Source organism: Haemorhous mexicanus, chromosome 21 (genome assembly GCF_027477595.1).
Source record: "Haemorhous mexicanus isolate bHaeMex1 chromosome 21, bHaeMex1.pri, whole genome shotgun sequence".
NCBI classification, from domain to species: Eukaryota; Metazoa; Chordata; class Aves; order Passeriformes; family Fringillidae; genus Haemorhous; species Haemorhous mexicanus.
The window spans coordinates 969,653-996,591 of record NC_082361.1 but is presented as its reverse complement, the minus strand read 5'-3'; the positions used below and the strand labels follow the sequence as shown (position 1 = coordinate 996,591).

General features: G+C 52.1%; 1 protein-coding gene across 4 annotated transcripts in view; it reads right to left on the bottom strand.

Moving 5' to 3' along the window:
• Positions 1–3,682: 3,682 nt before the first annotated feature.
• Positions 3,683–26,939, bottom strand: part of NR6A1 (nuclear receptor subfamily 6 group A member 1) — a 74,580-nt gene continuing 51,323 nt past the window's right edge. For 3 of the 4 annotated variants that reach the window (XM_059865034.1, XM_059865036.1, XM_059865037.1), the window contains 8 exons: positions 23,115–23,345; positions 18,194–18,249; positions 16,679–16,836; positions 15,637–15,864; positions 15,059–15,313; positions 11,637–11,758; positions 10,071–10,223; positions 3,683–9,154 (listed from right to left, as the gene is read on the bottom strand). In XM_059865034.1, the coding sequence (XP_059721017.1) occupies positions 9,066–9,154; positions 10,071–10,223; positions 11,637–11,758; positions 15,059–15,313; positions 15,637–15,864; positions 16,679–16,836; positions 18,194–18,249; positions 23,115–23,345 (1,292 nt within the window). In that variant the 3' untranslated portion in view covers positions 3,683–9,065. The remainder of the gene's footprint in view (positions 9,155–10,070; positions 10,224–11,636; positions 11,759–15,058; positions 15,314–15,636; positions 15,865–16,678; positions 16,837–18,193; positions 18,250–23,114; positions 23,346–26,939) is intronic. The other variant, XM_059865035.1, reaches the window with a different exon arrangement.

Here is a 26,939-nt window from a genome sequence, read left to right as displayed (position 1 = left end):
GAGGCTCCTCCACACTCAGGGCCCCACTCCCAGGTCCCTGGGGCTCACAGCGCCCGTGGCCAGCAGCTCTTCATTTGCCAGAACAGCACTCACCGAAAGCCAGTGCCTCTCCTGGGCCTAGGCAGCCACACCTTGGCTGTGTTTTTGCCGTGTGTGATTCCCCACATTTCACGGCCATGCTCCATTCTACCCACAGGCACTGTGCTGGCAGATCTCGGCTTCCAATTGCCCTGTGCAACACAGGAACTGCAGTGCCAAGGCAAGAGGCTGCATGAGAAACCCATCCTGCCAGAGAGGGGATTTGCTCTCACTGCCAGCCCCATGCTCCATCCATCCATCCATCACCACGGTGTCTCCCCACATGTTTGCACAGTGTCCTGCTCTCTACTTCATCCCACAGTGACCACAGCCTTGAGAAGGGGTGGCTGCCTCGAGCCCCACACCAGTCCAGCAAAGGCTGTGCCACAGCTCTGCTCTGGCCAAGTGGCTGCTGGCAACCAGGGTGGAACGGCAGGACCCACAGCCCTGGCTCAGGGAAAGCTTCGTCCTCTCTCTGTATCAGCACAGCCCCGACACGGTGTGACAGTGAGGTGCCCCGCAGTATTCCCATGCAGAGTGAGGGAAGCAGCGAGCGCCGGGTGCTGAGGGGAGAGGAGTGGGAGTGCGGGCTGCACAGCCCTGCTTGTTTTTTCCTTGCTTTGCAGCTGAAGAGAGGAGAAAAACTAATGAAAACAGAGCTCTGGAAGAAGCGCCAGGCCTGGAGTGGCTTCCGCCCTGATCCCCAGCAATTATCAGCCACATGCCAGATGTTCCGATGCGATGCCAATGTCAGAGAAAATAAATCTGTGTCAGGTTCAAGGTCCCTGCCGGCCGGCACACAGCGGCTCGCGGCTCAGCGCTGCGCGAGGCGGGACAGAGCCGCGGGCCGGCCGCGGCCGCTTCCTCCTGCCAGGCATTGTTCCCCTGGGAAGCCCCGGCCTCACACCGGCCACTTGCTATTTTTGCAGCAAGGTGCTTTCGGGGGTAAATACGTCCCTGCCGGCCTTGGGCACTTTCCTCTGCGCGGGCCCTGGCCAAGGCTGTGGCCTGGCTCCTGCAGCGGGCGCGCGGCCACGGTCAGGGCCAGCGTGTGGGCCCGGCGCGGCCCGGCGGGGCCTGCCCGTGGCCTCAGGGTGGATTCCTGAGGGTGGATTTGGGAAGGCCACGCTGGAGTGGCTGCACAGGCACCAGGTAGGGCCGGCTCCCAGCAGCCTTAGGGGTTCTTGGGGACAGCAAGGAAGCACAGACAGGCGACATTTTGGAAGCCACAGCACCTGGGAGGGAAGGATGACGCGGGTCTGGCTTCCAGCAGCACGGGACGTGCTGGGGAGGGGATGTTCAGTGCTGGGGACAGGCCCCAAAGCTGCTGCCCTGAGCAGTGCTGTCCTGGCCATGGGAGCAGCACAGCTCTGTGCCCTCGATGGGCCCAAGCGCTGGCACATCTGTCACCAAAGCTCCCGCTGTTGGTTTGGAGTCTGCCTGGTCCCATCTCCTTCCCTCACGACGCGGCGCAGCCGGAGCCCGTGGATCCACACCACCCGCAGTGGGCCACAGCGTGCTTTGGCTCCTTGCTGGTGCTTAGCCTTGATGCTCAGCAAAGCATATCTCCTGCTCGGATTTTATCTCCATCCACTCAGCTTATCGGCGCGGGGCAGCCCTCCTGCCTGCGCCACGTTCCCGGAGCGTGCCTGCAGCAGGTGTGGCCAGCACTACTGTTTGCCAAACGCCGCTGCCTGCCCGCAGTCCCTGACTCCAGGGCCCGCGCTGATAATGCGCGTGCGGCGAGGACGTTGGCGATAGCGTTCCCCATGACATTACCTTGTCCCCCGCATTCTTCCGATGCCACACACGCCTGCGCTCGGGGCGCGGGCGGCCCGGCCGTGGCGGCGGGTGCAGATGCTGTGCAGGCAGCACTGGGAAGTGCTGGTGGTCTCCTCCCGGGGGGACTCATTGACATATCAGTCACATAGTTCTGCATAATTGGGACTTGGATGCAGCCTCTCTTTATGTTTCCTCTTGGAAGTTGCCAACAACATGAAGCACTCCTGGGTCAAAATGACAGCCTTTTGTTTACTATTCCTGCTTATGTGCCTCATTTTCTTCAAGGATAAGAGCTCTTTATAGGAATCTTTATTGTGATGAGGTTAGCAGAGAGAAGGATTTCTCTCCAGCTTTCTCTCTCTCTTTCACAGCTGATTAGCAGGGTCGGCCCATGAGGACAGTGATGTGGAGCACAGACCCAGCATTCGTCTCAGGGTCCCCCCCAGCCATGGGGCACCTTCTCCAGCACAGCGCCAGCCTGCTGGCCCCCAGCACCCAGCCCACGGCACTGCTCCCCTCCTACTCACGGCAGGCTGCAGGGAGGGGATCCCCCACCCAATAAAGGTACTGAAAATCCCAACCGACCCCAGAAGCTTGGACAGGAGCTTACCTGGAGCACACAGCTCCCCTCCACAGTCTTACCAGCCCACCCATGGTGACCTATCCTTTATCTGACCTCTGGAGTGGTGACCAACCCCATTGGAAGTGTCCACACCTGGCAAACTGAGATGTGAGAGACTTGTGATGGACCAGACAATGGAGACCCACTAGTCTGCTGCACTCAGAACTCTGGTTTTCAGATGTGAACTCCAAACAGACTGTGACTGGGGAAAGGGATGAGGAGGGATGTGGGACCAGTTGTTGACAAGATGGGGAGAGCTCATAATAGACATGGGCAGGGTGGACATCAATGGAGAACCTTCCCCAGCTCTGGAAGAGGCCCCCCAGGACCATCCCAGCAGATCTTTCACCCACTGCTGGACTGACTGCGCCGCTGCAGGGAGGTGACCCAGCTGACCCCACAGCCCTGTCCCAGCCAGTGCCCATGGGGTGACACACTCCTGGGAACAGCCACTCCTGTCAAGAGGAAAGCAGCTTACCCTTGAAAGTTACTTTGCGAAGGTCAAGAGTGGGACTGTGACAGAGCAGCCTGACAAACACATCTCCCTAAGTCCTTGGGCCCGATAATGTATGTCCCATGCAATGTTGACACTAGTGATCCACCAAAGATCAGGTTAACAAGTTTGACGTTAGTGACAGCGTGATTTGTTCCGCGCTGGCTCTGAATTCATAGAGCCGCTGGCCTTCGGTGATAAACTATTGCGCCGTGCACGCGGGGCTGCGGCAGTTGTCACCCGCCGGAGCACCGAGATGAAAAGGAAGCAGAGCTCTAATCAAAATACAGTGGTCAGTAGGGGTTGAGCTGAAAATTAAAAGGTGCTGGTAGTTTTCCCACTCCAGCCTGGCTTTCCAGGCAGCGCCTCGTGCGAGCGCGGGCTGAGGGGAGAGGCTGCCTCGTCACCTCTGCACGGCTCCAGCTTCCTTTGAAGGTGAGGACAAACCTGGCAGCCCACGTGCACAGAGCACCCTCTGCCACCGCCCAAGGAGCCCCACCACTGCTGATCTTCAGGGCCCCCTCACTGGGAATAAATCCCGTGTGGCCCAGTGCCCTTATCCCAGTTCCCAGCCCCAGCAGCAGCCCCAAGGCCTTCCCCACACCCAGAGCCCATTCCAGAAGCACAGCAGCAGGCAGGGCAGGGTCACCCTGAGAGAGAGCCACCACCCAACGAGGAAGGCACAAACGGCCTGGAGACACCAGCGGTGCAGAACATTTCACATTTATTAGTTCATACAGCTAAACACTCACTAAACATGCATTCAACACTTATTGGTCACATTTCCACAGGTAGTCAAGTCCCAGAGCGGAGCAGGGGAGGGCCGGGCCGAGGCGGAGCCGGCAGAAACATTCATTTGGTCGCATTGCGGGGAGGGGGCAGCTCCCGGTGCCCGTGCCCCGCGGTGACACCGGGCCAGGCATGCCCTCCTGCCCCACCCTGGCTCCGAGTGTGCCAATGCTCACCGTGTGTCATGTCGAGGCAACATCCTGCTTCCCTGATTTACACAAGGGATTGTGGGAAAAATGAACGGGAGAAACCATCCCTGGGAACGTCACCAAGGAGCCAACACCTGGGACTGACCCTCTTGGGAGCATCCCTCACACCAGCAAGGGGCCGACACGAGCAGCAAAGCTGACTGCTGCCTCCCCGAGCTGCCCAGGACGGACACACTGCCGGGTGACACAGGCAGCCTCTGACCAGGACTGAGCTGGAGCCAGGCCTGTGGCTGCATGGGCACCGACAAAACCCAGAGTGTCCCCAGGGAGGGACAGCGGAGCTCAGGCACAGGACACTCAGCAGTGACAGGAGCCAACCCCAGCCCGCAGGAAGGGAAACGCAACTCCAGCAATCACAGCCCCTGCTCCTCGCTGGCAACAGACACTGGCAGTGTTTAGTTTTTCACACAATCCCTTTGAGATGATAAACAGGATGTCACACGAGGTAGTTTAGTTATGGAAATTGAGTCAATAATGTTATCAACTATTACAAGACATTTTATAAATTGAAAGAAACAATGAATCACAAAAGGCTTTGTTAAGGTTGATCGTCATCTGGTCTCAATTTCTGTTTCTTTTTGCCCTTGGGGGCATTTCTTCCACTGATCCATGTTGCTTCTTTCACAGACTTGTCAGAGGGCAGCTCACAGGAGCTATTTTTAATTTTATTTTCTTTCCAGGGGAAAGACACTGCCTGGATTGGCCTCCCCAGCTTTTTGCAAGGCTGGATTTGCAGACTCTGGCTGAGGGTGCTGGGAGGGGGTTTCACACCTCAAACTTTCGCTGACTCTCAGTGCTGGCTCTGTCTGTGGCTGGATGTGGCTGTTTGGACACTCATAGCAGCTGTAACCCAATCAGAGTGACACAGCAGTGCCCTTCTCAAGTTGTCTGACTGTTCCTACAACCACAGTGAGAAAGTTGTACTGATGAAAATTAAGAATTCATAAGCAACAGAGTACAGAGCCCTGCAACTGGCTGCCAGGGACACAATGAAAAACTCCTGTTTCCCCCTTTCCATGAACAGTCAAACATTTAACATTTAGCTATGAGGGAATGCAGAAACAGAGCCCCACAGACAGAGCTGGTGCCCAGCTGCTGGGTGGTGCAAGGGCACAGCCTCGTACAGCCCCGTGCACCTTTGGGATGCTCTGCCCACAGCACCACCTCTGAGCCTTCAGCAGGCAAACTTCCCACAGCCAAACCCAAAGCTTTTCCCCAAAAATCCCCATATGGGGCTTTGTCAGCTCTTCAGGGTCCTCCAGACAAGTCAGGAAAGAAGCAACTGTTGCAACATCAAAACTAGGATTTCTCTGGGTCACATTTTAAATACTTATCCCTGAGCTTCTGTGCATTGAAACAACACACCGTGAACCCAGAGAAACACCACAGCTTGATACTGACAGCTATGCACTCCCCTTCATTTACACATCATCTACAACTTAAAAATTAGTTTCATACTTTAACTAGTTCCCCAAGTTTCCCCCTTTCTCCTGCCTTTCATGTGGCAGGGATGATTGCCGCTTATTATCCTGAGAAATAACAACATTTTCACAGACACTGAGCTTCATAGCTTCAAATCAAAACCAAGAAAGAAGAAAGAATGAATGGGAAATAGCACATTCACAGGAGAATCTTTTTTTTTTTTTCTTTTTTTCCTTTTAAAAAATGTAGTAAAGATAAAAGAAATTCAAGTGTTGTTTTTTTTTTTTTTTAAAGTTGGTTTGAAGGACAAGACTTACACTCCTTTACCTGAAGTGGCTGTGGGTCTGTGCAGAAGCCTGAGGAGCAAGGGCAGGTCCTGCTGGCACAGGGGAGGGACAGCAGCAGAGCCACTTGAGCCTTTGCATGGCTGGGGACAGGGCCACCAAGGTCCCCCCAGCAAGTGAGAGCAGCCACACTGAGGGTCAAGGCTCAGCCCCTGGCAGGAGCCTGAGCTGAAGGGGAAGAAAACTCACTCACTTTCCAGAAGGTTCTGTCGAGGCCCTGGGGTCTGGCATTCGCCTGGGATGGAGCCCTGAGAGCAGGACCCTTCCTGCTGCTCCTCAGCAGCCTCCCCTGAGCACTTCAAATTTATGTCCCAAATCTCTGCTTGGATTAAAAGTAACTCTTCAGCTTTCTATCTGCACAGACGCTTGGAAGGAGAAGAGGGGGTCAGCCAGCCAATCTATCTTTCAAATCGGGGATAAAAATTGACTTGTCATGGCAGAAAATTCTACCAAAGACTATTATTGTTGATAGATTTCTCTATGACAGAAGGTCAGATAAGCAAGAGCAGAGAGATACCAAAGATAATGAACTTCCCCCTAGTAGCATTAAGCACAAATAAAATATGAGTCCCTGTAAACTGAATGTTACATGAAGAATGGAACAAAAATTCCAACCTTTCCAGGGTGTCCTTCAAACCAAATTCACAAATACATCTACCTAACGTCTCTACGTCTCTAGCTACATTCCTACCTTCTCATAATACCTGAGTTTGCAATGCAACACATTCACATTACCCTGTTTAAAAAATACAAGTCATTCGAGGACTTGGTGCAGAAGATATCAGGAATGACTGTCCCGTGATTCCATCTGGTCTGTTTGCTGCTTCCTTACCTGTCAGTTCAGGAAGGATTTTCTACTCCCTATGGCAAATGTGTATTTGGGAACGGATACTGCTGCCAATCAACCTTTTGTAAAATTTGCTTTCTACAACAGAAAGTAGAACATTCATGTCTGTTTGTCATCATAACTGAATTTAGGTTTTTGGTTGTTGTTGGTACAGCATTAGTTTTGGGAGGCTATTCTAGAAAACCACAGATTACCCAATAGATTATTTTTGTTGCGTAGCTGGCAACAAGATGACTGTTTTTATGTACACTAATTAAAACACTTATTCATCAACAGATTATAATAATTCAGTAACTGTAGAATAAAATCACTCCTATGCAATTTTAACAATTCCTTGAGTGTATAGAACAGCAAGCCAGAAATAACCCGTAATAAAAAGATCATATCAAGCTATTTGGAAATTAAACTCAAAAGCTGAGAAATACATTCTAACTCACAAACAGATACACTAAAATTTTCCCCTGAACACATGAGGTATTGGCTGTATGCAGAAGGCTTTCCTGAGAATGCACACGTGTCTCATTGTACTGTCAGAAAGTAAATGAGATTTGTGGAACCACCTTTGGGTGCGAAGCTCCACCGAGCTGAGCCACTGCTGTGCCCAGCAGCTGGTACCCGTAACCTCCTGTTTAAATAATGAAAAATGAACAGCTATGGACTTTGAGGAGAGGAGAACGTTGAGCTGGGAGATGCCCAAGCAGGATGCCCGTGGAGAGGCAGGACCCTGGTGTGGTGTGACTGGGGCGTGCCAGAGCAGCAGGGCACAGCCCCCCTCGGGCTGCACCAGCAGCACCCGCTGGGCCAGGCAGGGAGGGAGGGAAGGAAGGAAGGACAACTTTGGGGAATGGGCTTTTCCTCCTGCTCACCATCACATTCATGCACAGCAGCTGCAGCCCTGCTGAGCTGTGCTTGCTCTGTGCCACGCAGCTGCCACCGGGAAAGACAAGAAGGTAGTGACTCGTCCCTCCTACCCTGAGGGAACAAAAGTTGTTTCCACAAGTATTGTTAAATCAGCATTCAAACACTTATCAAGGAGCCACTTTGCTACGTGAATGTCAGATTTATATCTAAGGATGCAGGGAAGGAAATCCAGACAAGGCTGTCTAGGAGAGCGACAGATTCTTTGAGTATTAATTCCTAATGAAGGAGATGAGATCAAGAGCATCTCATCCAAACCTCCCCACCATGAGCAGGAAATCATGAGGTCACTCATGAGAATGCCCAAGTTTAGCTAAACATCAGCACTTAGCAATCACTCAATCAGCTAATCAGCTGTCATTAAAGCAGTTCTCCATCTGGAGCTGTGGAGAGCCTGTGAGACGGAAAATCCAAGCCTGGCAACACCTAGAACATGACAGGTAACCAAGTACAGCAGTAATGTAGTTTTTCCTGGGATTTCACAAGGAACAGGGCAGTGTTGGCAGGATATAACTATGGAACACCTATTCCCTGAGTCCAGCAGAGAAAGCCATGCCAGAGGACACTGGAGTACCTCACCCCACCACACAGGCCCCATTAACACAGGATACATTAACTGCTCTCAAAATGGGGATTGCTGCAATGCAGAAGTCTCACGAGCCAGGTACCATGTTGGAGGAACACATTTAACAGGGGCAATCCTGCCTCTTCTCTAAGTAGGTTTTTCCTGCTTTTGTAAACCTAGAATGGATTTTAAGGAAGTGATGATAAAGTCCTTGCCATCCTCTAGCAAGAAAAGCACCTTTGTGTAATACCAGAAGCCTGTTATGAACTGCAGAAACACAAATTCAGAGGAACTGGCAGGTGCTGTGGCAACAGTAAGAGGGCAGCTGGCCAGGAGGGGCTGGGACAGACCCCACCTGCAGCTCCCCAGACAGGACAGGGCCAGGGAGCCCCTCAGAGCACAGCCACCCCACTGGAAACTTGCATCTGGAAACTGCCAGGGGAAAAGAAACCAACTGCCTAGACAGACTTCTCCTTCTCCACTCCTGCCTTTTTATAATTAAAGAAAAAGCTTGGCACTTCTCTAGCACCCACTTCTCCAAAGTCGTCCCTTTGGGATACTAACAGCTCTGTCAACATTTGCTCTCTGTGACAAATGCTTTGGATGCAAATCATGGAAAGAGCAGTGCGTGAACAGCATCTTCTCCTTGAGGTAGTCTTAGTCATCTCGGTCCCCAGCCCCAAATACAAAAGAACTAACCCTAACAAACACTGTAACATTAAACATCTTCACATTCTGTAAACTGCTGGAGAATGCATCTGCTGCATTCTTACAGAACCATGTGCATCGTGTTGAAGATCATACATTCAACTCTGTCGTGAAATAAATATATAGGAAAACGAGTTAAAAAACAAAAAACAAACAAAAAAGATTCTTGCTACAAGGGCAGGGAGGCCCAGTGCCCTGTCTCCTGCCTGGATGGCCTTTGCCCCTCTCCCGGGTGAGCCGGGCCCAGCCCCAGGCTCAGCGTATGGCACCGGCCGGGGCCAGCTGCGCTCACTCTTTGCTCACACTCGTCTTGCAGGAATGTAGAACGGCCTTAAAAAGGAGAGGCAGCTGCTCCAGAGGGACATTCACCATTTTTCCTGGTAAGAAAGAAACCAGAATTAGCAGCCACATCTGAATCAGATTTCAGAGACACCTAAGCCAGCAGCACTGGAGACGGTTTTACCTTGAACCTTTCACAGAAACAGTTAATCATCCTGCAGCTACATTAGACATTTGATATGCATTTGGACACAATATGATTTATTTACTGAATAGAAAGCAAAATAAATGGGCAAAGTCAGATGAAAATGATTTCTCCACAATGGAGAAGTATTTATAGAAAGTGAGAAAGGCTAAATCCCATCTCACCTCAAAGCCCCTTGTTGATCTACGTGAGTAAATTACAAGAGCTACTCTGAGATTATTATCTAATTCATTATGACAGAGTAGGATGAAGCATATGAAGCCTTGACACAGGGAGGCAAGCATCTCCCTTTGCCACAACATTCAGGAACAGTTTTAGTAACACTAGGCCTTGGAGATCTAATTAGCAATGCAACTGCAGCTGAGAATTCACCTGCGGATTTCCGAGGTCCAGATGAGGAACCCTGAGGGTTACACTGCTCTGGTTGAACTCTGCTGATCACTTTCTGCTCAGGGATCTCCCTAACTCTGACGAGATAACTACTCAAACCAGGATTACACCCTTTTGAGACAAAATACACCCCATCTGGGAGTGAAAGAAGAATAAGGGGAGACTGAACAATGTACTTAAAGGGTGTCAGGTTGAAGCAAGGCACCTCTTCTGCAAGTGGGACTAACCCTGTGCCCACCAGCATCACCAAGACACCTTGGCAAGAGCCCCTCAGACTGGATGAGCTCAGGGCAACGGGATGGGCTTAAAGATGGGCAGAAGCTCTGATAGGAAATGGTCCCACACAAACATCCTTGACCAAAGTCCACAAGAATTTCACTGCAGTAAGGTAAGTATCTTTCAGAAGCACTCAGAGTTACCTGCAATGTAGCGGATCTCTGGCAAACACATCATTAAATCCGGGAAGCGGTTTGGCTGGTGGGGGTATTTGTACTCTGTGAAGTCCTGGCAAACGTACCAGTACCGCTTGTTCAGCTGCTCCAGCTGGGAGGCGTTGGTCAGACCCCTGATATCTGCAAAGGAATACAATCAGAGCAATGAAAACACAACAAAAACATCTCGGAAGAGCAGCAGCCTCGCACTTACTGCCACTTTTCATGACAGACTGATTTCTGGCACTCTGATCTGGGCCCCTGCTTTGGAGACTGGCTTCCCCGTTAGACCAATCCTAAAATTCCCATCTCCCCTCCTGCTGTGCCTGCATCACGGATGTGTCTTTATATGTGTGTCTGGATCCAGGATTTCCCTCCACAAAAGGCTGGGAAGAGAACAGCTAATGTCCTACACTGCTCACCTGCAGCTCAGTGAATGCTCTTGGAGAGAACAGCCTCAGCAACCTGAAATCCCTGCCTGGCACAACAGAGTCAGATGTCAGGGTTTGGTCCTCCCAGCAGATCAGTGCAACACCTCCTCAGACAGGAACACACTGGTTTTAGGTGTATCATCTTGGCTGAGGACAGCGCTCAGCTCTATAACTAAAGATATCATCACATTCCTCCCTGTCTGCTTATGCATTATGTTACAGGAGCTTTATAAACTTGTGAAGTTCTCATATTTAAATTTAGCTTTGCCAGTGTCAGGCAACACACACACAAAGGAAGAGGGGACAGGCAGGAAGTCCCACTGGCAGTGTGAGCAGCGGCACTGGCGGGTCCTGGGGAGGATCCAGCACAGCAGCGAGGAAGCTGCGGAGCGGGCTCGGTGCTGGGAGACCATCTGACGGAAGAGGCATTGATCTACTGCCCAAAAGCTGACTTTTAAAAATAAGTCTCAGGTATTTCACATAAAAAATTGCAAACTTCAACTAAAAATAAAAGAAGACAGGAAGTTAATGAAAATACATTTTGGAAAACAATGGAGACAGCTCGAGAAGTGCATTATCCAGTGTCAGGAAACTGCCCAGGGAAGCAAACCGGAACCTCAGCCCGGCACAGATTGAAGTGTCAGCATTATCTCCCTCTGGAAATGAGCGGGGGAGGAGGGAGCCTGCAGCACATTTTTACAGACTGCAACTATCTTTCACAGTACAAAAGACTTGGGGGACATTTATTTCCAAAATTACAGCTGAACACTATTCACTGAGCATTTGTCTCTGCATGGATTTTGAAATGCCCAGGGTCTTGGAGAAGCCTGAACTGCCAGCTTTAATATGCTGCTTAATCAACAGGAGGATACAGCCCCTTCCTAGGATGAATTCATGGCCTGCATGTAAATACTTCATTTGTGATTACCTTTCACTGGGAAGAGTCAGATTTAGGTATAGAACCTAAAAAGCAGGAACCCAGCTAAGAAACCTAAGGATATATCCTGAATATAAACATTTTAATGAGTCTAAAAAACTCTAAAAAGAGAGGAACCAGTCTTAAAATTCACCCTTTGAGGCATGAAAATGAGCAAGAGTGGCTGGTAGCTGCTCTTTGCCTCACCTTGGTTTAGGAAGTTGATGGCTTTCATGCAGGCATACTCCTCGTTGCTGACCTTCAGCTGGTTGAATTTGCGGAAGAGGTAGATCAAGCGCTCCATCACCTCCATCCCCTCTTCACTGAACCTGCAGGACAGACACCACATCAGCACATGGACTGGACACTGAAGGCATGGAGCTCATTAAAGTAACTTCAGAGATTTTAACACCTTGCAAGAGAATTTTTTAAAAAAAGTGATCAAAACTGCCTGAAGTCTGCTGGCACCAAAAATAAGGGAGAAAATGTCTCAGTTACAAATGCAGAATCATAGAATCATGGAGTGATTTGGGTGGAAATGACCTCAAAGCTCATCCAGTCCCATTCCCTTGCCGAGGGCAGGGACACCTTCCACTAGACCATGTTACTCAGAGCCCCTGTCTGGCTCAGGGATGGGGAGTCCACAATCTACAGATATTTTTAGGAAAAAAAAACCTCTTGGTGATTCAGTTCCCCACCAGCCTGTTTTAACAGCAGAGAAGGTTTCACAGAGCCAGGAATCTGCAGCAAAGCCAGTGACAGAGATGGGCAGCACAGGGCACACAGGGATGCACAGGGAACACCCCAAAGCCTCCTGGAAAATTGCCTGATGGAGATTTTGTGGGTGCAGAATGAGGTCCTCCTGCTAAAGAGGGTGCCACGCTTCATCAGGAGAAATACCCCACATGTGCACCACAAAAAAGCCATGGGGAAGGACCAGGCTAGAGCAGAGTGGGAGGGTGTGGGTGTCTGCAGGCACCTCCAGACCATCCCATGCCTGCCCAGGGCCAGAACAGCCTCTTGGCAACACATCTCACAGCAACAGCCCCGGCTTCAAAGCAGGCACATATTGCAGAAGCGCTCAGAAGTGGGACAGAAGTGTTTCGGGAAGCTTCAGCGTGCTCTGGCATTGTGCAGCACAAAGAATAAGAGCACAGCCAGCAAGGCATCTCTGAATAGAACAGAAATAGAACCTTTTTCACTGAATAATACCTTATTTTGGCATGTGTGTTTGTTTACTTCAAAGTTATTTGTAAAATGCATGGTGGGGTTTGACCTCTGTGAAGTGAAAACAAGCTGTCTGAACTCCAGGTCAGTTCTTCAAGAAAGTAATATTGTAAGTGATGAAAGCCTTGTCGGCTAATCTAAAGTTGTACAAGTTTTCTTGCTCTCCAGTTGACATTAAAAATCTTGCAGGTGCAAGATTGCAAAGCTCAAGAAGTTAATGAGCACAAAGACCACTCAGTCATCTGTGGGGTTTAATTGTTTTTAGAGCATGCACATTTTTACCAGCCACTCATCACTTCATAAATCCAGGAGAGCTCTTCTCTCATTCCTGCAGTTGAACTGTCTTACTTTTCTGCACATACTTTCCTCCCCCTTTCAAACAAAGCTGTTCTGTTTTTCACAGCCCTATTTCTTCTCGAGGACTGACTCCTCCACACACTTTTCCTCACAGTTTACACCAGGCAAGTTTCTGGTTGGGAGTTGTCGGCATCAGCTGGGGAGGAGGGGGAAGGGAAGCGCTATCAGGAGTGCTGGGGGAGGTCAGGAGTCTATTCATTTCATATTCATCCTCAGAAAAACAGCACAATAAAAGAAAACATTTGATCTAGCAGGCAAACAGAACATTTAGCCAGTTGTTAGAAGCAATTAAAACAAAGGAGCTGGGGAGCTCATTCTATGCCTTTGTTTGTCACCTATGCTTTAGCACTGCTCTTGCCATTTTGTTAAGAGCAGAAATTAACCCTGAAGTGCCAGACCATCCCTGCTCAGTGACATTTCTCCAGCCAGGTGTGAGCTCTAATGAAGTTCCCTTTGCAGTCATTCCTGATCAATGCCAGGGGAGCCAGGGGCTCTTTGAGAACACCCACAAATGGGACACCTCTCCAAAACGGCCCCTCTCAAGTCCAAAGTGACCAGATATTCCACGAGTGCTCTGGGCAGTGAGACTGATACCCATGAGCTATCCCACTGCTGCTGGAGACAATCAAGCCATGGCTGAAGGACCATGAAGACCAGTGGGAGGGAGCAGCACAGCTCCAGTCCCCTCATCTGCACAGCCTCCCGCAAATGGCTTTTTGGGTGTGCATTCTCCCAGGTTACTAATGACAATTAATGACACTTGAAAAGCTAAATCACAAGAGGAGACTGCAGAAGCATTCCTCTCCCAAGAACACCTATTTTCATCCATGTGCACAGATCTTCTCTGAAGGACCTTCAAGGCGACCAGCTCTGAATTGCCGGTTTCTGCAGGGCGAGGATTCCTCCTTTGTCTCGTTGTCTTACCTCTCGCTTGTATTTATCACAAACTCTAAATGAAACAAACACTTCTCTTGTGAGGCTCTGACCAGGACAGCAGGAACAAAAGGACAGCTGAATGCAAGAACAAGTGTCATTGTGGTTTTCTATGAACCTCAGTGCTCCTCGCAGGAGCTGCACCAGATGCACGATGAATGGCTGTGCAGAGCAGCACCAGAGAGCAACCTGTCCCAGGAAATGAGACACCTGGGGCCAGCTCCCTGCTCCCCGGCGTGGGCTCAGCCAGCCAGCGCCTCTGCTTGTCACAACAGATGCACAAAGGAGCCCCAAGAACCATGAGACACTGCAATGGCCGAGGACCACAGCACTGTTTTAAATCTCTGCTCATCAGACATCCCCTGGCGACCCCGGCAGCCTTGTGAGCCCAGCAAGGGCAGAGAGCAAAGGGCAGGTGTTTAAAGGGAGGATGGGCAGCACTTTCTCTAAATCCTACTTGTTCTGCCAAAGTATGGTGAGACTGGGACTCTACTACCAAAAGAAGAATCTGTCTGGCACCAAGACTACAAAAGAAAATATCCAAACCAAAAAACAACACCCTGATCAACATGATGAATGAAAGGCAGGTTCCTCAGAGCATCAGATAGTCTGTACCATGGAAAAAACAAGAGCTAAGTTGCAACATCTTTAAATTTATCTAATCAAAACAATGAAATAGCAATTAATAATGAACACTTTGATAATACAGACAACCAGCTATGTGAACAACCTTTCCACTGGCCAGAAGGGTTTTTAAATAAGACTTTCTTCCCTGTGTGTCAGGGTTACCCAAAGTGCTGGTCAGTTTTACCCTCCTCATAAAAAGGTGGCTTGTAAGGCTCTGTTAGAGGACAACAGCATTGCCACGTGGAATTCAAACAGCCCCACACATCACCGTGCCCTTCCCTGCAGAAGGGAGCTGTGATCCAGCACTGACTAACCATGATGTACTTTCTAAGCCTGGAACAACTGTTCCCTAAAAAACAGAAGGGGACAACGGCCACAGGTACAGTGACCTGTCCCAGGAGGTGGTCAGGACATCTGTCTGTTGGGCTCCCATGGCTCCTCATCCCCAGACCTCGCTGTCTCACCCTGAGCTCCGCCCATCTCACCTGTGCAGCTCGTCGTCAGAGGGAGAGTACTTGGAGGTGACATCTGCAAGGTCACCAAAGATCTGCTTGCTGTAAACAGTCAGCGAGGAGAGCAGGATCAGCTCCTGCCACGTAGAGCTGAGCAGGCAGGTATAGTCCTTGATGGAGAGTTCGCAGAAGAACGGCAGCTTCTTGATCCAAGCAATCTGCCTGAAAAGCAATTCATCCGCCAGACGACACAGCAACGCAAACAGCTCTGCCTGAGTCACTTTGTACCTGCAGGCACAGTTAGTACAAAGGCAGAAAAACCATTAAAACCATTGAATGACATCATCTGACAGGGAACTTGGAAACAAGGCAAATGCCAAAGGAATTAGGTGTCACCTGGTGACAGGAGCCACGCTGGTCAGCACCCACCCAGCCCGGGCAGGGGCTGAGGGGAGTCCTCACAGCCCTTGGGGTCACCCATCTGCCCAGCACCCAGCCTGGCCAGAGCATGCAGCCCGGAGCCCCTGCCAGGCCCACGCAGCCCAGCCGCAGCCCCAGGTGAGGTTGGTGAGGTTTGCTGCTCGCCCCGGGGCTGTCCCTGTCACACGCACCCGTCCTCGATGAGCATGGGGGTGCTGAGGGGCTCCAGGTCCTCGGCACACAGCAGCTGGCTGATGAGGCCCTGCGACTGCGGCTCCAGGCTGCGCGGCTGCGGCGCCACCAGCGCCGAGTGCGCCGAGTAGCTGAAAAGGTGCGGCAGGTACTGGTAGTGCGTGGACACCGGCGTGCCCAGGTACTGATCCCTGAGTGCAGCGAAGCCGTTCAGCTCCACGGACCTACTGCAGAAGGAAAAGCTCTTCAGTACAGCCCCAAAACTCTGCCTGATTCAGTGCAGCGTCACCAGAAATGTGAACAGAAATAGGGAAAGCAAACAGAATGGAAATGCCTCTGAGTTCAGTGACTGCACACCCAGCTGGCTGGGCACTGGCTCCACGTGATGGAGATCTGGGAGCTGCTGCTGAGCTGCCATTCAGGGAGCAAAGCAGAAACCCAAAACCCACCTGTTCCCAGCCCTTCCACCCCGGCCTCCTCACAGGGCCAGAATTTAGGACTGTACATTAAGTACTCTCACAGCCAGTGAACACAAACAAGGCCAAGCTTAGGCTGCAACTGAAAGTAGATGGGACCAGGTCTGAGATTCTTGCAGTGTTCACAATCAAAGGCTGCATCAGGAGGTTTGCACTCACAGCAGCCAACTTTAACATAACACCACCAATTACTAACATAAATGGGTTCTTTTTCAGAATCTGAGCAGAATGCAGAGAAAGAGCTTGTGCAGAATGAGCAATGAAAGGCAATCAAGTTCTCAAGATCTGCAGAAAACACAAACAATACAAACTGAGGTACATTTTAAATATAATTTTAACTCAAGATTACCTTCCTTTGCTCACAAACTTCTCATTTCCCAGTTCAATTCTTTTCAACCTGGTTCCTGTTTGTCTTAGAACACAATCAGTGAAGTAAGAACCTGCTGCATGAGCAGTTTACACAAAGATGCACCCACATGTTTTCCCTACACTGACCCCAAGTATCACTCAGGGAAAGAAATCCAAGATTCCTGTAACACCAAATTCTTCCAGGGGTCATTCCCACCTTGAAGATGGAGTAGAAACAGGTGAAGGCTGGTTGCTCTCAGAAACTCCATTTCCAGGGGAACTATGGTCACTGTCTCCGTTGTTGCTCCATGACATGTTTGCCTCTCCCTCAAATTCTTGCCCAGACATAATTCTCTCAATCTCTTCCTCTGATATCTGTCAAATACAGGACACAATGGTTGGGAACAGAACAGCAGAGCCTCTGTTTGTGGGCACATCCGACAGGGCTGGCCCTCCCGCCCCCCTGCAGGTACCAAATCCTTCCTCTGCATTTACCAACACACAGGGAAAATTCTATTTACAGGTAATCGTGGTGACCTCCAGCAGCACCGTTCAAGTGAGGGTAGCACAGCAGACAGGAACTGACACATGAAAAGATGATGTCAGATGGACATGGCAACGAGCTGTAAATCAGCCACTGTCACACCCTGAAAAACCTGGCAGAAATTGAGGCCAGGGCATTGGGAACATCACTCAGGACTGGCAGAGGGAATGGCAAACAGGAGGTGGGGCAGGCTCTGCTTTGATAAAGCAATCAAGAGAGACAAGGTGACTCATATAAAATCATTCAGGAATGCATTTACAGGGAGACAGTGCTCCCTATTTTCCTCCAGATAGGAACCAGGTGGCACCTGAAGTAGCAATTGAGCATCTAATACTTCAGTTCTAGAGAGTAACATATACAAAGCTAAAATAGAGTAAAAATCTTTTAAATTGAGTTCACTGTAATATAAAGTTTCAAGAAAGTGCTGGGCATGCTACTGGAGGAATGTTCCACCACTAACGCAGAAAATGCAACAAAAATTTAGAGGCATCTTTTTTATTTTTAATTCTGTGTATGTCCCTTAATGTGAACAGCTGGAAAGAGGTTTGTGTGGTTGCAGGCAGGCTGTGTCTGACACCACCCAGCAGGGCAGAGCTTGCTTGGCTCCCCACGCTTTGGGCTGGGCTGAGGGCTCCTTCCCAGGCACTCAGACCCACAGAAATTGCTTTCAGTGTTATTTCTATTTTGCTAAAATAAACAGTAAACTTTTAAAAGACCTCTCTTCCAGGAGCAAGCTGGAAATGGCCATCATTCCTCAGGCTGTGGCACAAGCTGCTGTGCTGAATTCCCTCGCTCTTTACAAGGCATCTCTGGACAAGCTGGGCCATCAATCAGACAGACATTGACTGGTGCCCTGCTTGCACAGCTGAAGGCATTGCAGCAGGCAGATGGGATTTACTGGCAGTCAGGGAGGGACAGACGTCCTTGTGTGGCTCACAAAGGACAGGCTGCAGTGAGCCTGTCCGTGTGTCCAGGCAGCACACAGCTCTGTTTACCAGTCCACAGCTCCTGATGTGTTTCTGACAGAGCCAGAGCCCTGCCACACCAGCAGGAGGCACGGCCAGGGGTGATGCAGGCTCAACCAAGCCAGCCCCAGCTCTGGCTGAGCTGCTGCTGTGCTGTGAGCCCAGCCCAGCCCAGGAGACCAAAACCTGGAGGGAACCACGAGGGACAGCCACACGTGCTCACCTGGACAGGTCCAATGCTTTTGTTTCTGCCTCCTGGCATGCCATCCTCCCTGATTGCTGAAAGATACAACCAAACCTTAGTGAGGAACACTACTGCAGGGTATTAGGCAGATACTTATTTATGTTGAAAGAAGTTTTTATACCTTAAAAGATTCATTTTTTTCATTAAAGAAGTTTACAGAGACACCTCCAGTGCTTGAGCAGCACACAGCATGGTTCTCACCCCAAAAGGCACAGACACATCAATGGGGCTACAAGCATTACTCAAGGATTTTACCTTCTCCATGTGCTCCTCGAGTGACAGGCAATGAAGAAATAGCAATCCTTTATCACAACTGATTTCAGCATAATTTGAGAAGTGGGACAGGGTAAGGAACCCTTTCTGACCTCTGGAAATAACCCAGTGAATGCCCAGGACTGCTGGAAAATGAGATGTGAGGCCAGCACGCCCAACTGCACCACCCACAGCCCCGTGAAGCTCCAGAGAGACACTCCCAGTGCAGCCACCAGCGCAGACACAAAGCACTGCACTGCTGCCTGCTTGCCCTGCTGTCCCTTCAGAGGGTCACATCTCCCACAGCCACCACAGAAAACACAGGGGAGATGTCTGACCCTGCTGGCTGCTTGCAAAGCTGCTGGTTAAAACTCAAGTTACCACCCGAGCTGCACAGCTGCACTTCAGAGGGGCAGCATCATTTCTCAGCCGCATTTTTAAGGCTCTTTAATCAATTTCCAGGGAGGTGCAGTGTAATCCAGCTAAGGGGATAAACCTGCAGCAGTTCCTGTACCTTGCTCTTCCCTCTGTCTCTCCCTGCAGAGGCCAGTGGCAGCCCTGCTCCCGTGTCCCCCTCCCAGGCTGCTCCCTGTTTATCAGGGCCTGATCTCTTTCCCACCACGACCTGGCCAGACTTGGCAGGAGGCTCTGCCCAGCTGCACGGTGACCTTGCTGCTGCACAGCCTCACCCTGCTTGGCACAGGGGCTGCAGGAGGCCCTCCCAGAGCAGAAAGTGACACAAAATTTGAGCAAAAATTTCTGTCCCAGAAAAGCCCCGCTGCTGCTTGGTTTGAGATATCCTCAGCTGGAATCCTCCCCGTGTGCCTCGAGGCTGCTCCTGCAGCTCAGGGAGTGCCTCAGCAGGGCACAGGAGAGGGCCACAGGACCTGAGCTGTGCCTGCCCAAACCCCAACCACTGACCTGAGCAAGGCACAGCACTGGCTGTTTATTTCCTATGACAGCCCTTAAAAATAAATCAGCTTCTCACTTTAAAAAAAAAAAAAAAATTATGTAAAAAAGCTGTCATAGTTAGCTGTTACTCCCTTTAGGGTTTTTTAACTTACTGGAATTACAGGAATTCTGGGGGAATTTTTCACATTTCCAAGATATTTTACCACTAACTGTGATTCAGAAGCTTCCCAAATTGCCTTGGTATTTTGATTTCAAAGCATAATTTTAGCAGACAATAGCTTACACCTGCAACAAAATGCAGGAATGTTTTTGCTGGTGGTCCATCAAAAAGGCCTCAAGAATGGTTCCCAAATACAGATGGACTCTCTGGAATATCATCCTGGTCCTGGGTTGCATGACAGCCAGTCTCCTCAAAGCTGGCTTTCCTACCAATGCTATGCTCTGCACCTTATCTGAACTTAAAAATTATTGTATTTAGACCTAATATTGAAGGGACTTTCCAACCCAACAGTGCCATAACTTGGGCACAGGGCAGGAAGAGAAAGCTCCAGAACCCAGCACTGAGGACATTCAGGGCTGCCTGCAGCCCCCCGGGCCTTGGCAGAGACACCAGTGGGGAGCGAAATGTACACGGTTGTTGGGGGAAGGAAGAAAAAGGAAAGGAGAAAATTAAGATAAGAGGAAAGGAGGAAAAGGACGGGAAGGGGAAAGGAGGAAAAGGAAGGGAAGGAGGGGACAGGGAGGGCGGGCGTGCGGCCGGCAGGTGGCGCTGCGCCCCCGCAGGTGAGAGCCGCCCCCAGGTGAGGGACCCGCGCTGTCCCCAGACCCACAGCACACCCCGGACCCCCAGGTGAGGGGCTCTGAGCCACCCCCAGACCCACAGCACACCCCGGACCCCCAGGTGAGGGGCTCTGAGCCACCCCCAGACCCACAGCACACCCCGGACCCCCAGGTGAGGGGCTCTGAGCCACCCCCAGACCCACAGCACACCCCGGACCCCCAGGTGAGGGGCTCTGAGCCACCCCCAGACCCACAGCACACCCCGGACCCCCAGGTGAGGGGCTCTGAGCCACCCCCAGACCCACAGCACACCCCTGATACCCCCCAGACCCACAGCACACCCCGGACCCCCAGGTGAGGGGCTCTGAGCCTACCCCAGACCCCCAGCACACCCCGGACCCCCAGGTGAGGGGCTCTGAGCCACCCCCAGACCCACAGCACACCCCTGATACCCCCCAGACCCACAGCACACCCCGGACCCCCAGGTGAGGGGCTCTGAGCCACCCCCAGACCCACAGCACACCCCGGACCCCCAGGTGAGGGGCTCTGAGCCTACCCCAGACCCACAGCACACCCCGGACCCCCAGGTGAGGGGCTCTGAGCCACCCCCAGACCCACAGCACACCCCTGATACCCCCCAGACCCCCAGTACACCCCGGACCCCCAGGTGAGGGACCCGCGCTGCCCCCAGACCCACAGCACACCCCTGATCCCAACTCCCCCATCTCGGCCCCAGTGTGTTTTCCAAGGAAGATCCCGGTGGATTTGCAGTGAATTTATGAAGTTTCAGTGCCTCTGACAGGCGCTTTCCCATGAGCAATGGCCCAGAGGCCAGCAGCAGCCACATCTAAACCATGTGGGGACACTGGGGGGTGGCAAACGGGATGGTCACTGCACGGCCAGGGCAGCAGAGCCAGCTCCCACCTGTGCCATCAAACCAAGGAATCGCTGCTTTTAGCAGGTAACAGCCACTCCAGAGGTTAAACACACTCAAACCTGGAGCGAGGAGTAGAGATGTGGCACTGAAATCAACCACAGCCCCTTCTTTAATTACTAATTTCTGAGTTACTTCAGACTGGCCATCCTGAAAGTGATACCACGGCATTCCCTCACCTGTGCCCACGTGGGGACCAGGGGTGGCTGTCCCTCCCTCACCTGTGCCCACGTGGGCACCAGGGGTGGCTGTCCCTCCCTCACCTGTGCCCACGTGGGGACCAGGGGTGGCTGTCCCTCCCTCACCTGTGCACACGTGGGCACCAGGGGTGGCTGTCCCTCCCTCACCTGGGCACACATGGGGACCAGGGGCGGCTGTCCCTCCCTCACCTGTGCCCACATGGGGACCAGGGGTGGCTGTCCCTCATCTGTGCCCACGTGGGGATCAGGAGTGGCTGTCCCTCATCTGTGCCCACGTGGGGACCAGGGGTGGCTGTCCCTCCCTCACCTGTGCCCACGTGGGGACCAGGGGTGGCTGTCCCTCCCTCACCTGTGCCCACGTGGGGACCAGGGGTGGCTGTCCCTCCCTCACCTGTGCACACGTGGGGACCAGGGGTGGCTGTCCCTCACCTGTGCCCACGTAGGGACCAGGGGTGGCTGTCCCTCACCCAGACCACAGCTGTTCCAACCAGAGCAGGTGCTCAGGGAAAACCCTCACACCTCACCGTGGGCAGCAGCTGCTGGTCTAAGCACCCGTGACAGCAAACAGGTAAGATCTCTTGGACTCTAAAAGCCTGTTTAAGTGCTTTAATTTTTGCCTTGTTAGTAGATTGAAGCATGGAAATAGAGACCACTTTGCTCAGCATAAATACAAATATTCTCAAAATATTTAAACATGCTTTCAGTTAACACAGATTGTTCCTCTACATAGGAATGAAGTAGATCAGAACTTAGTATCTGTGCATAATTTTTAATCCATGCACGATTTTGCTGAAGTTTTGGGGGTTTTTTTGCAGGGAGTTTGGGAGGCAGAATTGCAGTACAAGATGGCAACCAAGGGAAGGGCGGACCCCACGGTGGCAGCGTCCCCTCTCTCTGCCTCCCCATGGCCATGGCAGTGTCCCTGTTCCCTGTGGCAGTCCCTGGCAGTCCCACGGTGGCAGTGCCCCCATGCCCCATGGCAGCCCCCATGGTGGCAGTGTCCCCACTCCCCATGGCAGCCCCCACGGTGGCAGTGCCCCGTGCCCCATGGCAGTCCCCACGGTGGCAGTGTCCCCGCTCCCTGTGGCCATGCAGTCCCACAGCGGCAGTGTCCCCCGCTCCCTGCGGCAGCCCCCATGGTGGCAGTGTCCCCGTTCCCCGTGGCAGCCCCCACAGTGGCAGGGTCCCCATGCCCCATGGCAGTCCCCACGGTGGCAGTGTCCCCGCTCCCCGTGGCAGCCCCCACGGTGGCAGTGCCCCGTGCCCCATGGCAGCCCCCACGGTGGCAGTGCCCCGTGCCCCATGGCAGCCCCCACGGTGGCAGTGCCCCGTGCCCCATGGCAGCGGGTCCCACAGTGGCAGTGTCCCCGTGCCCCATGGCAGCCCCCACGGTGGCAGTGCCCCATGCCCCATGGCAGCCCCCACGGTGGCAGTGTCCCCGCTCCCCATGGCAGTCCCCACAGTGGCAGTGTCCCCGCTCCCCGTGGCAGCCCCCACGGTGGCAGTGTCCCCATGCCCCATGGCAGTCCCACGGTGGCAGTGCCCCGCTCCCCGTGGCAGCCCCCACAGTGGCAGTGTCCCCACTCCCCGTGGCAGCCCCCACAGTGGCAGTGCCCCGTGCCCCATGGCAGTCCCCACGGTGGCAGTGTCCCCACTCCCCGTGGCAGCCCCCACAGTGGCAGTGCCCCGTGCCCCATGGCAGTCCCCACGGTGGCAGTGTCCCCACTCCCCGTGGCAGCCCCCACAGTGGCAGTGCCCCGTGCCCCATGGCAGTCCCCACGGTGGCAGTGTCCCCGCTCCCCGTGGCAGCCCCTGGCGTTACCTTTGCGGTTCATGCCCATCTGCAGGCACTTGAGCAGCCGGCAGTACTGGCAGCGGTTGCGCTGCTTGCGGGACATGACGCAGTTCTTGTCGCGGCTGCAGCGGTACACGCGCTTGTTGCAGATGCTCCTCTTGAAGAAGCCCTTGCAGCCCTCGCAGGAGATGATGCCATAGTGCAGCCCCGTGGCCCTGTCCCCGCAGATCAGGCAGGTTCGCTGATCCACCCGCTCATCTGCAAGGCAAAGGGAGCTTTGAGGAGAGCCTGGCCTGGGTTCTGGCGGGCGGCTCTGACTGAGGGGCGGCCACAGGATCCATCCCGCAGGGACAGCTCCATCCTTCCCTTCCCCACTGCCAGGCAGGGCCCTTGGGGCTCTCCCCTGCAGCCTGCATCGACCTTCCTGCTGCTCTTAGCAGAGAGGAACAGAAACTCCAGTGGGGAAAAAAGGCTTCTGAAACATCCCACCTCAACTGCCCAGAGCAGGGTGTGCAAATACAGAAACCTGGCAGAGAGCAGTGACTGTGAAATCCTGCCACATCTCAGACTCCAGGGGCACCTCTGGCCTTCAAAAGCCTCGCTGCCCTCATGAGCCACCGCCCAGAACCTGAGAGAACATCCCAGAACCTGAGAGAACATCGTTACAGAAACCATCATACAGCTGAGCCACAGTGACGAGATTTCACTGGTCCTTTTCCAAATCTTTGAAAAGCCTTTGGATGACTAAAAATGTAAATTTCAGGCCTCTCCACAACAGGAGCTGTCACATTAAATTCAGTAACACTGCCTGAGGGAGAGAGCAGAGATGATGCTCGGCTCGGTCCAGACAGGGATGTCAAACGGAAAGGAAGAAGAAAACGATGGTGAAGAGACCCAGGTATTGCCCCCAGAATCCCATCACCTCCTACTGCACAGGGAGGCCTGCACCTCACTTCAACCAAGTCAGCTATGCTTAAAATAATGCCAGCAAGTTGCACCAGCAGCTCTTCCTGTAGCAGATGTTCCACAGCTCAACAGGTTAACCCCTTGCATGCCAGGTCAAGATGCCCCAGCCCCCACCTCGTGTTTTAACCCACTAAAATCCCAACAGTTGCAAACAGATCTTCACTGCAAAGGTGGGATCCATTCAAATACATTCAGGGACACACAGATCTGCAGTATTCCAGTACCCTCCATGGGGCTGCTTTCCCAGCTGTCAAACATTACCCAGGTGACTAGATCACCCTGGCTGAGCCAGGCACCGGGAAGAGAAAGGAACCAAACTCTGCTGCTTCTCACTCCATCACAGCCTTCCTAGGGATGTTAAACCAGGCTGTCTCTGGTGCTCCTTGGCCTGAAGGCAGGACAGTGCCATTGCCCACAGGGACAGAAACACCCACGGCCCAGGAGGACCCAGGAGGTGGCAGGGGCTCTGTGGCTGCCTGCGGACAGAGCAGGGCACGGAGCAGGGCACAGCATCTCCCCGTGCCCACCACCCACACTGGGAGCCAACGGGGAGCTGGCACTGGGCACTCACAAACCCATGCCATGCCTGGGGTGCTGCCCACACCCACTGCTCCTGCCTGCACACAGACCTTCCCCAGCCTCTGGGCAGCACTGGCTTGTGGAGATGAGCTGGGTCAAACTCGCTCCAGCACAACACCAAGCTGATTTTCCTCATTTAGATCTGACCAGGGAGTTTTCTGAGACAAAGGTGATTATCCACAGGACGGATTTTTGGAGCAGCAGGAGGTAAGAGTCACAGGGAAGTCTTCTCCAGCCTCAATAAAGCCCAAGCAAGCTGACAAACCAGGGTGTAGCTTCTTACTGCTGCAGCACATGTGAATGCAAGAGAAATGAATGAGCCAAATGTTTTGGGACCAGAAATTAAACCAGTTTTCAGTTACACAAGCCAAGTAAAAATCTAAACCAGCTGCTCCTACTCACAAGCAGCTTTCTCTAGAGCTTAAACCCAGTAGAAACCAGAACCAATCTGTGTTAATCTCCAAAAGGTTTGCTATGCACAGCATGCACATTTGCACTGTTCTGCAAATTTCATTGTTCTAAAACATTAAAATAAAGGGATGAACAAAGGAAATACAAACTTTAAGCGAAGAAACATTCCTGATTTGCACCAAAACATTCTCAGTTTCACATGACAGACCACCTCAGGTATGTGCTGCACCCAAAGGAATGTGGGTACAACCAAGAGTGGGGCTATCTGAGCATCTCTGAAGGGAGACAGCTAAACATGACTTTGTAGCCACCAAGTGCATAATCTCCACCTTCAGCAATCTGATAAACGCGGGGAGGGGGCCGGGGATTAGCCAGGACAGAGGAGTCCTCTATCTGCAGGGCTTAGCTCAGGCTCAGCTTAACTCGCGGCCCTCCCCCTGCTCGCAGAGCAGTGCCATAAATCCCGGGCTCAGCAGCAGTGCCCGGGCTCGGGGGGCAGCGCCGGGAATGGCAGCGGCTCCCACACACGGCCAAAGGCAGGACACAGGCTGCTCCAGCCCCAGGGCTCCCTCCTCAGCCGGGCAGCCCCGGCTGACCATGTCAATGAGGGCTCATTTCCAGGCACAGCTTTTTTTGTTGTGGGAAGAATAGGGCCGTCACCCAGCCAGTGTGGGAAGCCCGGATGATTAAAGCGAGGAGGGATCGGAACCCTTCCCTCGCCATCTCCATCTCCCCAGCAGAAGGGGAGATGGTGTGAATGGTCCCTGGCCACAGGAACTGCACTCACCTCCGGCAAAAACTGCTCCTGGGTTTGCAGGTTAGACCCAGAAACAGCAGCGGCACACACCGGGAACAAAGACAGACCCCAGGGACCACAGAGGTGGCCGTGCTCCCCACAAACAAAATGGGAGATGAAAAATGATGGTCTACAGAAAGTCTTGGAGATTTAGATCTTTTAAAAAATCCTCAGGGACCACGGCCAGGCCCACACTGCTGCCCTGTACCCACGGGTTTGCTGCTCCTGACCTTTGCCAGTTTTCACCCCACGAAATGCAGCGCCTGGTGTGGGTGAAGGATGGGAGAGATGGGGCAGAACCACAGGCAACTTCACAGGAATGGTAAAGCGCCAGCAAATCTAAAGCAGTTTTGCACTGAGGGTGCTCTGAACTCCCTTAACCTTGAAATTTCACTAGAATATCAAAACACATAAGAAGAACAGCAATTTTTAAGTGAATAAGCCCTCCCTCCTCCCTGTCCCTGTCACTTCTCATCTCACTGATTGCTCTGGTTTCAAATGCTACACAAGACAACAGAGATTAGGACACAAAGCAATTGGTAAGAAATTTTTCCAAATACCTGTTTTATTTCAGAGAGAGAGCTGAGGAAGCTTCCCTCTACCCCCTCCCCAATTTTCCTGACGGGTCTTACATTTAACAAACTCATACACGGGATATTCCGGCTTTGTTCTCCCAACCCATTGTAGCAGGGGCCACTAAATCAAACAGTTGCTGCTACGACAAAAGCACTCACAAAAATCTCAACCTCATCTTGAACCCTGAAGATTTTTATGGCTACTCCCTCGCTAGCCCCTCCCCGAAGCCACATTAAAGGATGTATTGTTTTCAGAGGTCATGGTAGGTTTCATACCACATACAATGTAAATTCTCCAAGAATATGATGATGTTACACAAGAACCACAGAAAACTGAGTAAAAAAGAGGAAAAAAGCTCTCCTTATGTGTGTTTTATAAGACAATACATTAAATTTTAAAAGCGATACGTTAAATTTTTCAAGAAACTGCCCTCAGCAAAATGAGCAGTCTTGATATTTTTTTTAACAAAATTCCTGTGAATTTCCAAAAGGAAATATCTTACAATCCTGCTGAAACACATAGCA